The sequence below is a fragment of the Neoarthrinium moseri genome (assembly GCF_022829205.1).
Source record: "Neoarthrinium moseri strain CBS 164.80 chromosome Unknown scaffold98_Wmoseri_CBS_16480, whole genome shotgun sequence".
Taxonomy (NCBI): Eukaryota; Fungi; Ascomycota; class Sordariomycetes; order Amphisphaeriales; family Apiosporaceae; genus Neoarthrinium; species Neoarthrinium moseri.
The window spans coordinates 37359-48148 of NW_026055212.1; the positions used below are offsets into that span (position 1 = coordinate 37359).

Consider the following 10790-nt stretch of genomic DNA (forward strand, 5'->3'; position numbering starts at 1 on the left):
TCTGGACGGCAGGCCGCCTGATCATATATGCCGGGATCTTGCATGATGGGCACTTCTGATCGTATCACTTGGGGTTTGGAAACCGTAAAGTACAATCTCGATATATGTAGGACACAATGAAGTATAGATTCTGGCTTACTCGCCTTGAAATTGTCGCTGCAGGGCCCCGTGGGTGATGGTGGTCATTCCATCTCTCTTCGCAGTCGTCATGGTCTTTGGTCAAGAAATCACACCCACCCCTTGCCCAGACAGACCCTTCAGTGGTACTTGGTGTGCCCATCACGGAGACTCCATGGTTTCATATGACGAAATCTTCTTTAGCTTTCACGCCAGTCTGGCTATGTGTGCCCTCTGAAAGTAATTATGTTGACTTCTATTCGACTACTCTAGCCAGCTTGACCCATGGCCCCCAAACCGGGCCATGGCGGATGTCGGCACCGAATCCTCCAGCAACCCGGCGGGCTAAAAGCTCAGCAGCGGTTGCGGCCCGGCCGAACCCAACCTCACACCCATGTATTGAACTGAGACCACTATGACACTAGAGTGTAAGTCAGCGCGCCTTGCCCTTGTACTGTAGCTGCCCGCCTGACCACCCAACTTGAGTGTCATTGCAGCCTGCACTTATGATTTATATTTATCTCAACATCTCTATCAGCGACATCGATGATTACCAGCATGGACGCCATGCATCGAGGTTCTTGTACCTGTAGTGGTCAAGGTTGTGTGTTTCATGCGCATAAGAGGAAGGCGCACTTCGGCTCCTGTCATGGTAGGGTCGAACACCCTTTTTCCATCGTGTCATCTGACCCACCGCAGGCACACATACATCTCTTCCCAGTCCGCCTTCAGCTTGGAGTATAAGTTCGATTGTGTAAACACCGCACGGCGCCATCTCTCAGTTCAGCGAGTTCTCCGAATCATGGCACCCATTCCCGACAATGAGGTCATCCCCCTTATGAGCGGCTTGCGGCTCGAGATGTACGAAGCTCTTGAAGACAACGTAAGCTACTGTGAGCTGTCGCTTCTTCTTACCAAACATGCAGATGCACTGATCGCCCAAAACGGGGTGATATCTCAAGCGAGAAGTGCTGCGGAAAAGATCTTGCAGGATCGAGAGCGCAAGATGGCATTGTCGATCCTGCTACACACCATACCCCGAACTCTGTTGAAGAGCATCATCGTAGGCACAGTTGCACATGACTTCTTGAACAACCAGAACGACCCACCCCGTCCAGTGCACTATTCCGGCGAGGGCGGAGGAACTTACGTCGCAGCAATGTGCATCGCTGGACGCAATGGCAGTTTCCTTAACGCCATCGAGATTCAAGAGCTGGTGGACGCCTTACGCAAGTACTGTGTTGGCTACAGGTTCCAAAAGGTTCGTGGAGCATCTCCAATAACTCCACAGCACAAGGCTTACGACCAGTGGGCTCGTGGAGTTGACTCCGCATTCGGATCCAAACCATCCAAAGCGGCGGATGCGCTGAGGTGGATTGCCAATGACGATGCACTCAAGCGAGTAGAATTTCTGATACTCAGCTTCACGCAGCGCCTCCATCCATCGAGATACCACGGTAAGTCCAAGACCCTCTACCACCGACAAGGGCCCCTGATGGTCGGCTGCTCCAAGTTGCTAAAGGTGCGTATGAAACAACATGACCCGTTTGACCCAAGCCATCTCAGCCTCACCACCTACACGTGGGCATTAACCTTGTGTCTGATCAAGGCCGAGTTACACCTCACCCCTCAGGTGGTGGTGAAGCCCGTCACTCACATCTGGGACAATCAACACCTGGGTGCTTCCGAGGTCCTTGTTACTGCCCTCGCCAGTTCCTACTGTTTCCAAGATGGATTCAATGTAATCGGCGCCGGTGGGCAGTCTGGGTCTGTCGACGTCGACACCCTCCTGGCGTGCAAGAGATATGTTTTCGTGACGCATCAGTTCTTCGAGGACAATGCCCGCGCGACCCTGGACGAACTTCAGGCAAGGCACCAATTCGTCGAAGACGTCACAGCATGTGCCGAGTTTCCAAGCAAACAGCTCTCGAACGACCTGCGAGAACTCCAAGTATCAATCCAGTCTCTCAGTATAGAGGTGGACAACGTGATTGACCTCGCTCAAAAGGCTGAGGACATCTCAAATGCTCTGAGCGATGACCTTGCGACCCTGCACAAGCAGATCAGGACTTTGAAGAAACTCAAGAGGCTATACCGGATCTTGCTGAGGAAGCCAGGCGCGCTAGAAGAGGAAGATGATGACGATGATGATGACGATGATGATGTGGGAACTCAATCGTCGGACGAGGTGTTCTTAGATAAATAGATAGCTAATTTGACAAAGTTCCACTGATGCATTCTACGTGCTTCCTTTCGTGCACCGTCCCCAATGCCGAATATGGAATACGGCCTGTATCCGGTGAAGTTGCTGTTGGTGGTCGCAAGTCGAGATATACCCAAGGGTTGGAGCTACGTTGGTTCAGCCCTGAATTCCAGAATTCCTGATTGCAGAGGTGAGGTGATGCGGCACTGGTGAGAACCAAACCGGGGTACAGTGGGCTGGGGCTTGGCACGGCCCCAGTCCGGAATTTGTAGTGTACTCGTGTGCGCTGCGAATCTGAGTGCGCGCTGCAGTCAGTCCGGGGTTTTTTTTGGGCTGGACTTGGCCAGGCTGCAAATGGTACTAAGGTGAGTACCTTGGTAGCTTGGCTGGCGCAGTCCAGTCCAGATTTCGCGATGCACTGCAAAAAAGAGTGCTAAAAGTCAGTCCGACTTTTAAGGCCTGTCTGTCGCAGGGCATCCTCTATTCCGGATTGTGGTGGGGCAACGATTGAGCCGCCCACGCTCCACGCTCGTCCCGTTTTTAGTACAGCACCACCCATGCAGTGACATTCCGGATTTTCTATCGCGCTGCAGCCTTTGGTGCAGAACTCAATTCCGGAATTTGGGTCCTGCGCCTCAATTGTTTGCCAGCACCATTCCGGACTTTTAGACGCACTGCAAATTGTGTTGCAGAAACTCCAGTCCGAGTTTTAGCCCAACTGCCAATCTGAACCTCAACCACAACCATTGCGAGCGCCATTCCAGATTTTACGTGCACCACAATTCTTGGTGTGGCATTCCAGTCCAGAATTCGGTTGACAGCGCAGACTTGCTACTCCGCAATCGCAGTCACTTTTAGCACAGAACTAATAACATCCAAGTCCGAACTGGAGCTTGGACTTGAATGGTTCGACGATTGCGAATTAATGTCCACGCAATGGATGGAGATATGTAGGTAGAGTGAACCACATGCTCTATTGAACTGTACTGGCTGCACGGGTCAGTTCAGTGTTCTACGCAGGAACATCGCAGGCGATGCTCACTACTTGGCGCCGCTTTCGTCTTCATACATCATGCTCCTCCGGGCTTCTAACCAAACACTTCTGACCTGAAAATAAAAGGCGTTCTACTGTGGCTTCGGCTTCACTGGTGAAGTCATCTGGCAGTTGATTGCCTACCTGGTGATACCGCGGACCTTGGCTGGCTTGGTTTGGCATAGAGCATGCGTCACGCTTGAGTTTGAGCCACTTTGAAGTATGTTGTTTATATACGAACTTGGCCTACTCCTTCGTGCGGTTTGCTATCACAAACTTGAATCACATCTTGAAGTACGGGGTTTAGTCAAGAGAGTGTCGATCGAGGTTGCCGGTAGCAAACAAGATCGTACAATCCCCCCAGGTGGTCTACCTCGTCAAGTGAGGAACCTCAAAACTAGACCTTGGCAAAGAATATGGCTGGCCTTCATGGCCAAACTGAGGCTGAGTCGGAGATGGAGTTAAGCGTTGTATAGCCTAACCCCGCATCATAATAATCCGAAAGCACTTTCCTGTCATGATGTCAAATTGTAGTACATGGATGGTGGCACAAGCGGCTATAGTCATAATCATAGTTGAATGAAATGATCACCCTTGAACGAAAGAAGCTATTTTCCTCGAATTCCAGGGAGTAAAATTTCGTGATATGGAGGATTATGTTCCCAACACAGGCTCGGCCAATCTGGTAGAAACATCAAAGAGGCGCGCGCTGCGATTCTGCTTTGATCCGATCAAGTTTGCTGCGGGTTCGAAGAGTACTTTCTACCTGGCAGAGGTTTGCTATAGCGCCGCGGATCATACGCGTATGCTTCGAAGCTACCGAGAAACGATGGGGGTGTAGCTGTACCCCGACGAACGTTTCGAAGACAGCGAGAAAGCTGGCAACCATCAGGATGATGACATCAAAGTGAAGACTCCACACTATGAATATCCACTAACAGGATGGAGACCATGGCGAAGCGAAGGAGTCAATGTGTTTAATCATACCAGAGGATGAGGTTATGCAGGGATCGATAGAAACGGCCATGCCAAAGGTGACTGCAACATATTGAGGGATAAAAGTTGGCAGGTTTTGAAGATGAACAAATGTAGGCTGCAGACGCTTTGACCGCAGGGGAAGACCTTCCTTACAGGCATGGCAACCGAACTGCATGAGATTGTGCGTGGCGAGTTTTCCGCCATCGATACATTCTTTGAGTCAAGAGAGTATAGCGCACGTCCTTTGACGTGTCACACTGCAGTCTGTGCAACATGCAAGACAACCTTCGGATGGGTGACATGCATGCGCCAAGCGAGGTTTAAGCTTATAGGGAAATATCCGATGTGCTATTCCTTATATGTGTTCCAAGGCTTGACCTGGTAAGGTGCTAGAATAACTATACAACGTTCCGCCTACGATAGCAGTGTGATGGGATGATTTAGGCGCGCCAGGTATTGTGTGTACTACATAGGCTGATGCCTGCTAACCACCCATTGTGGTCAGCGTTGTACAGGGGGAGCGGAAATGGGTGACAAATTGCTTGCTGTCTCCGATACCCGTCGTACCTCTATTCCCCTCACTTCGCATGGGATAACCATACTTGGTAGAGTGGGTACGTACTCAATCGGTCACCTTCATTCGAGATTTGTCAGGTTCCATAACGGGCAAACGACCACAGACAATCTGAGACAAGGAAGCCTTCAACATCCAGGTCAAGTCTCGCTTGCTTCAAATCACTGCCCAGATACGAGTAGCAAGCTCGTGTGAGGTGTTATTGTAGGTGGACAATAGAGAAACCCGGTTGTACGCCGGGTGTGGGGGCTACCAGTTATTTACCTATGTTGGCCTGTGGCCTTCGAGGCCATGGAACTGGGAGGAGCGCATATTCAGAAACAGAGCGCAGTCACATGTTAAGTATGTGAGAGACAGTATGGATCGAGACATCCAATTCGAGCGCCCAGGGCCTGCGCATTTCGTCTGGACGCTGATCCTAATAATTAAGAGGTTATTGTTATAGGATTACTATACAGTGAATATGACGGCCTACAGCAATGGCCTCTTGGATTGGGAGGTTGAGATGTGATAAAGAATCTCATATCTCAGCCTTTTCCAATACTGAGACTTCTATCGAAAACCCTCAGACGGCTAGAGGACAGGAGAAATGACGACCGTCGGCGAATATTCGCACAAACCACAGTATACACCCCACCTTCCGCGCGGCGTGGGGCCGGGATGCGACGGTCGTGGCTGTGATGAGTGCTCGCTACGCTAAGCGAAACTCTATTTTGACCCCAACCCTGTCCGGTCCCACCGACTAGTCACGCTACTGACGTTCAAGCCGTGATTGCGAGAGAACTAGAGCTCTCCTTGCTCTCCCCGATACTCCCTACTCTGCGACTCGGTTCCTGGTGCCGGATCCGACTGTCAAGAGGGCATCGAACCTAGAGGCCACACTGGCGATGGCTTGTAGATCAGTCTGGACTTGGGCGTAGTATCTTCTGTGGCTCTGGTAAAGTACGCTTGCAGGCTTACCGGCTCTGCTAGTTCTCCGGTACCCTTGGGCCGGCGGTCTGACGGTGCCTTCAGGTATCATTGTGTGGTAATTGTTTCGGCGTCTTGGTTCCCAATCCGCTCGTGGCGGATCTGGGGTCTACACGGGTCTTTTCGAAGTATTCCGTCAAGACAAGATAACTCTGTCCCTCCGTCGAGGCTTGAGCTTGTGGTTGATCTCCCGCCGGTGGATTTCAAGCACTGGACCAAGCCCTACAGGCGCCGCCAGTGGCATAGTTTCAGTTCGGCGAAACGCACCAAAACGATATGATTACTTTGGATGGCTTGTGATTCGCAGAGCCCAGGGAGCCTGCGATCTTATCCAGTGATCTATCTTGAACTTTGTGAAACAAGATGATTTGATCGAGGTAGGTGCATCGCGGAAAATTCGGCCGAGTATAAGCAAGGATTATATCTCAGTGTGGTCGCAGGGCTGAGCGGAAACCCGGACCCCTGTAGCTTTGCGATTGCGATTACTATGGTACAATGGGTTAGCCCCTCGTGCTGTCGTAGCTGCAATGTCGAAGGTCCTGGCTAGCCAATTCCCTCAGTTCGTGTGCTTGTTTAGCGCGTAAGCAATCAGACTACAGGCTGTGCCGTCAATAGTGCCTGGTAGATGAGAACACTTCGTTGCATTTGCTACGGCGTCCTCGTAGCATCACTTATCGAACTCCTTTTCAGGTCGGGTATCAGCCGCAAGGGTTCAAACTTGATTGAGTGATCCCCCCCTGGGTTAGCGGCGGGCTTCGGGACCTCCAACTATCGACCCGGATCTGCAGAATTGACAGCCCCAACGCGAAAGGGCTAAGCTCCAGTGCAGCTGAAAGGTCAATCACACAAGTTCGAGACCACCAGAACTGTAACATTGCTGGTTGGTCTGTCATGCCAAACATGCAGCGACCTGACTCGGGACGCAGGGTTGCGGTCCGTCGCATTGACACACACCTTACCAGCATTTCAAGCAATCCCGTTGCACTGAGCCGGTTTCTTGACTGAATAATCCTTACCCCGGTGCACCCTGCATATCCTTCACCAGCTCTTGCGATGTGGTGCTGGACACTGTGGAACATATGAGGGTCGAACGCTACGGTGAAGCGCTGCAACCATCTGCCACATTGATAACACACTTCCCACTACGGGACTGTCTGACTGCCCTTACAGCCCTTGGCCCGACGAGCGTAATTGTGGACAGCAGGAGCCTGAAAGAGGCCAAAGCACCAGATCCCAGATCTATACCACCGGGATCGACGGAATCCTTGTTGATTGCGACAACCCGAGGGCAATACCAGCCCCGGCCGCGGAAATAAGAACAAAGCACCTATTTTTGCAGCGGAAACAAATAGTTCTATTCTATCATTCCGTCACGCCGCGTGAACCTAAAGCGTATATGCTCCGGCTTGATCGTTTATGTTCCTTGTGTTGGCATTCCACGAACAGTCTTGATACCGGAGGCACAGTCGCGGTCCGCGTGGATGCTCTGTATACACGTTATCATGGAACAATCTCTCTGTGGGTGTGACTGTAGCAGCACTTGTGGACGAGTCGTATGATTCTTCACACCGGGGTACCTATTAGGTGCTATGCATTAGCTCGAGGGGCTTCATCCTGGGGAATATTCTCCACATACGTAGTAGCTCAGCGCCAAGTGCCTTCCGACAGGATGCGTTCAACAAGCCCCAGCTCTTAGTGCCACCCTAGCCGCCTTGGAGACGTAAGCTTGGGATGAAAGATGCCATGACTAGCAGATATTGGTCTCCGGAGGCCATCCGAGAGGGGTAATAGCCCTCCGGGGCTACAGAGCCGGTCCGAGTTATACGGTGCCGGCTCGATGGCAAGTCTCCTGCAGCAAACTCCTTAACAATACTGGCGTCGAAATATGCTTTGACTTATGCGAGGTACTAGCCTGTCACAAGCGCAACATCGCTGCAGATACCCAAGGTCCATGAACACTTAAAAGCTGTGTGTCCCACACCCGGTCGAGCGGGCAGCCCCTTGAAGTTCAAGATGGTCAAGAGCAACAACATTTGTTAATTCGTTGGAACAAAACGTACGGTGGCACCAAAACCCAAGCCGAACCGGATAGCATGTCGGGCAATCGATGCTTGAAACCACCCAACACGCAGGCGCCATGTTACTAGTAACCCGAGCCCAGTCGGACCCCGTCGAGTCACGAACCACGGCGGTTGTCGTAGTCCTAACGGTCGGAACGATATTATCTACAGCGGCGGTGCTTCTCAGGGTGTACTCCCGTTACATACTCCTCCGGGCTTTCGACAAGGATGATGCTGTGATAGTTGGCGGCCTGGTGAGCTTCAACCTCTTACAAGACTTTGTGTCGGGAGCTAGACCATTCTGACGCGCATTCGATGACTAGGTCTTCCTTCTCGCAACGTCCGTTGCCATTGGTCTCGGTAAGATTCTTGCCACAAGTCCCCGCGGGTCACGATCTAACCTCGACTTTAGAGTGCCATTATGGTTTGGGAACCCATATATCAACGGTTGCGGAAGAAGATGTCGTACCGTACTTGAAGGTTGGTCTTGCCACGATATCGGGTCTGGATTTACGCTCACAGCTTCAGGCATTCTATGTGTCGACCATCACCTACAGCGTCGCCATCTACCTCGTCAAAATCTCGATAATTCTGCAATACTGCCGCATATTCAAAGACACTCGTTTCTACACCGTCAGCTATGCTATGATGATTGGCCTGTCGGTGTGGACGGTCGTGATGGGATTTTTGCTCACTTTCATCTGTGTCCCGGTCAGCCTCTTTTGGGAACCCGACACACCTGGAACCTGTATGAACCGACTGGCACTGTGGCTATCAATCGCCGTGATCAACATGGCGACCGATATTACGTGCTTTGTCATGCCAATACCGTCGATCCTTCGATTGCAGATGCGAAAGAATCAAAAAATCTTCCTAGCAGGCATTTTTGCTCTGGCTCTCTGGTGAGTTCCTCTTCTATAGATCCAACATTTCTCCTTTCCTTAGTTGCTATTTTCTTGTAGCTAACATTTTATGGGTGAAACAGCCCCTGTGCGATCTCTGCGTATCGCATCCAGACACTGAGCGCCGCTGCACAATCATCGGACTCGACGTGGGACAATGCACTGGCTGCAATATGGACATTCGTCGAGCTAAGCACTGGCACAATCGCAGCCTGTCTACCAACTTTCCGCCCGGTCATGGCAAGACTTATGCCTCGTGTTTTCAGCTTTTCGAGCCCGAGGGGCTATGCACAGAATTCCGAGTCGGCACGTCGGCAGTACGCAATCTCTCGGCACTCGACATACATCCACATGCGAGGGAAAAACTCGTCCAAGCATGATACGGCAAGTCGGAACTTGAGTTCCGCGGACGACATTGAATGTAGTCCTTGGGAACAGGACGAAGCGCCTCTGACCAAGCCAGGTCAAGTCTCAAATCCAGAGCTATTGAGGAAAGGGCAAAACGTTTCTTGAGATGATGATGTCGGCACTTGTATATTCCATATGACCAAGTAATAATGTTATCTTGATACAATATCCCCCCAGGGAGTACAAAGGCGACCCTAAACAGCGACTGTAGCCGGCGAATTTCGTTGTATGGTTGGATTCATAAATCTCAAGCCGGGGTTCGTCGCGTGTACTAATTATAGCTTCACTAATAGGCCGACATAAACCCGGATTGTGTGCACTCGCACATATATTAGTTGCGAGAACAATGTTCAAGCGCCATTTGACGCGAAGAGTTACTCAAGGATGTATGGAAACAGTTTCAGTGGGTGATTTGAAACGACTTGTCGTTCTGCCGTGGTGCCAATGTCTAACAAAACCATTGATGATTCCACCCTTTGAGCAGCGTGACATATTGCCTGAGTCGTAGAGAAAGATGGGCACACTTTCTCCGAGCATTGGCTAACAGGCTTGTAGAGGTCCTTCAAATGATTGAACTTTGTCATGGAAAGGACCTTGTCATGCCCTGTTTGAAGAGCACACGAGGGAGAACAACGAGACCAAGAACACCCGCGCCCAGCTCGTGTGCCGATAGCACCTTAAGATGGTACCCCTCGCCCCAGGTGCGCGGTCTAGGCCAGCCATACAGGCCGGGTATTGAAATATTGAGTGATGCTTAGGATAGTGAGAGCCGTGCGCAACTTCTGATCAAAATCAGCTAGCAGGGAAAGCAAATCTTTTTGAGCGGATGGTAAAGTTCAACCGTTGTGGAGCAATGGCATACGAACGCACGCGACGAGCCTGAAAGAAACCCCTCCTCATTCTGGCAACGACCTTGTTGGAGGTACCAGGTACAGATCGCTCATTCACCTTGGGTCGTATGCAGTCTGATTGATAAAACACCTGAGAATTGGGATACCTCCATAACCGTTCAAATGTCTCCCTCGTTACTAGCAGTAGATTTGTGGTGTCCTCATAAGAGCTTCTCTCCCAATTAGTTGCGTACTAGATTGCGTCACCATTGTGCACGAGTATTGACTGAGTAGAGGACCGGGATGCCTGTAGTAAGAGAGAAGTTCTGTCAGCGAGCACTGCGGGCTGCATGCCTGAGCTGTAAATTATCTCTTATGGGCAGTATCCTGATCATAATTGTCGCGCATCTTGCTAGGCAGAGCCCGGTAATGTTAACATTAAATATCACATTGTGATATGCTGCGAATACGTAGGAAATCATATAGACGGCTAACGCAGCGGCAGCAACCATCGCCGCTGACACAGTCCGGCATTTCTCGATGACAATTCATCCGGAGTTGCATTCTCTACAACAAAGTTTTGGGCAACACAATTGCGGTAGAGTATTGTAATCACCGAGATTGGTATGACTGGTTCCAGCATCGGAACGGAGTTCTCACGAACGCCGAATTCTCCTTTGTTCTCTGCCATACAATCAATATCTACGAGGGAGTAG

General features: G+C 50.9%; 2 protein-coding genes across 2 annotated transcripts; both read left to right on the forward strand.

Moving 5' to 3' along the window:
* Positions 1–919: 919 nt before the first annotated feature.
* On the forward strand, positions 920–2323 carry JN550_012911 (uncharacterized protein; the record flags this gene model as incomplete). The annotated part of the gene is made up of 1 exon (XM_049311438.1): positions 920–2323. The coding sequence occupies one exon, from the start codon at positions 920–922 to the stop codon at positions 2321–2323; it is 1404 nt and encodes a 467-aa protein (XP_049165101.1).
* A 5688-nt stretch (positions 2324–8011) lies between these two features.
* Positions 8012–9349, forward strand: JN550_012912 (uncharacterized protein; the record flags this gene model as incomplete). The annotated part of the gene is made up of 4 exons (XM_049311440.1): positions 8012–8188; positions 8258–8294; positions 8347–8836; positions 8920–9349. 4 exons carry the CDS (start codon positions 8012–8014, stop codon positions 9347–9349), a joined length of 1134 nt encoding a protein of 377 aa, XP_049165102.1.
* Between the last annotated feature and the right edge of the window lie 1441 nt (positions 9350–10790).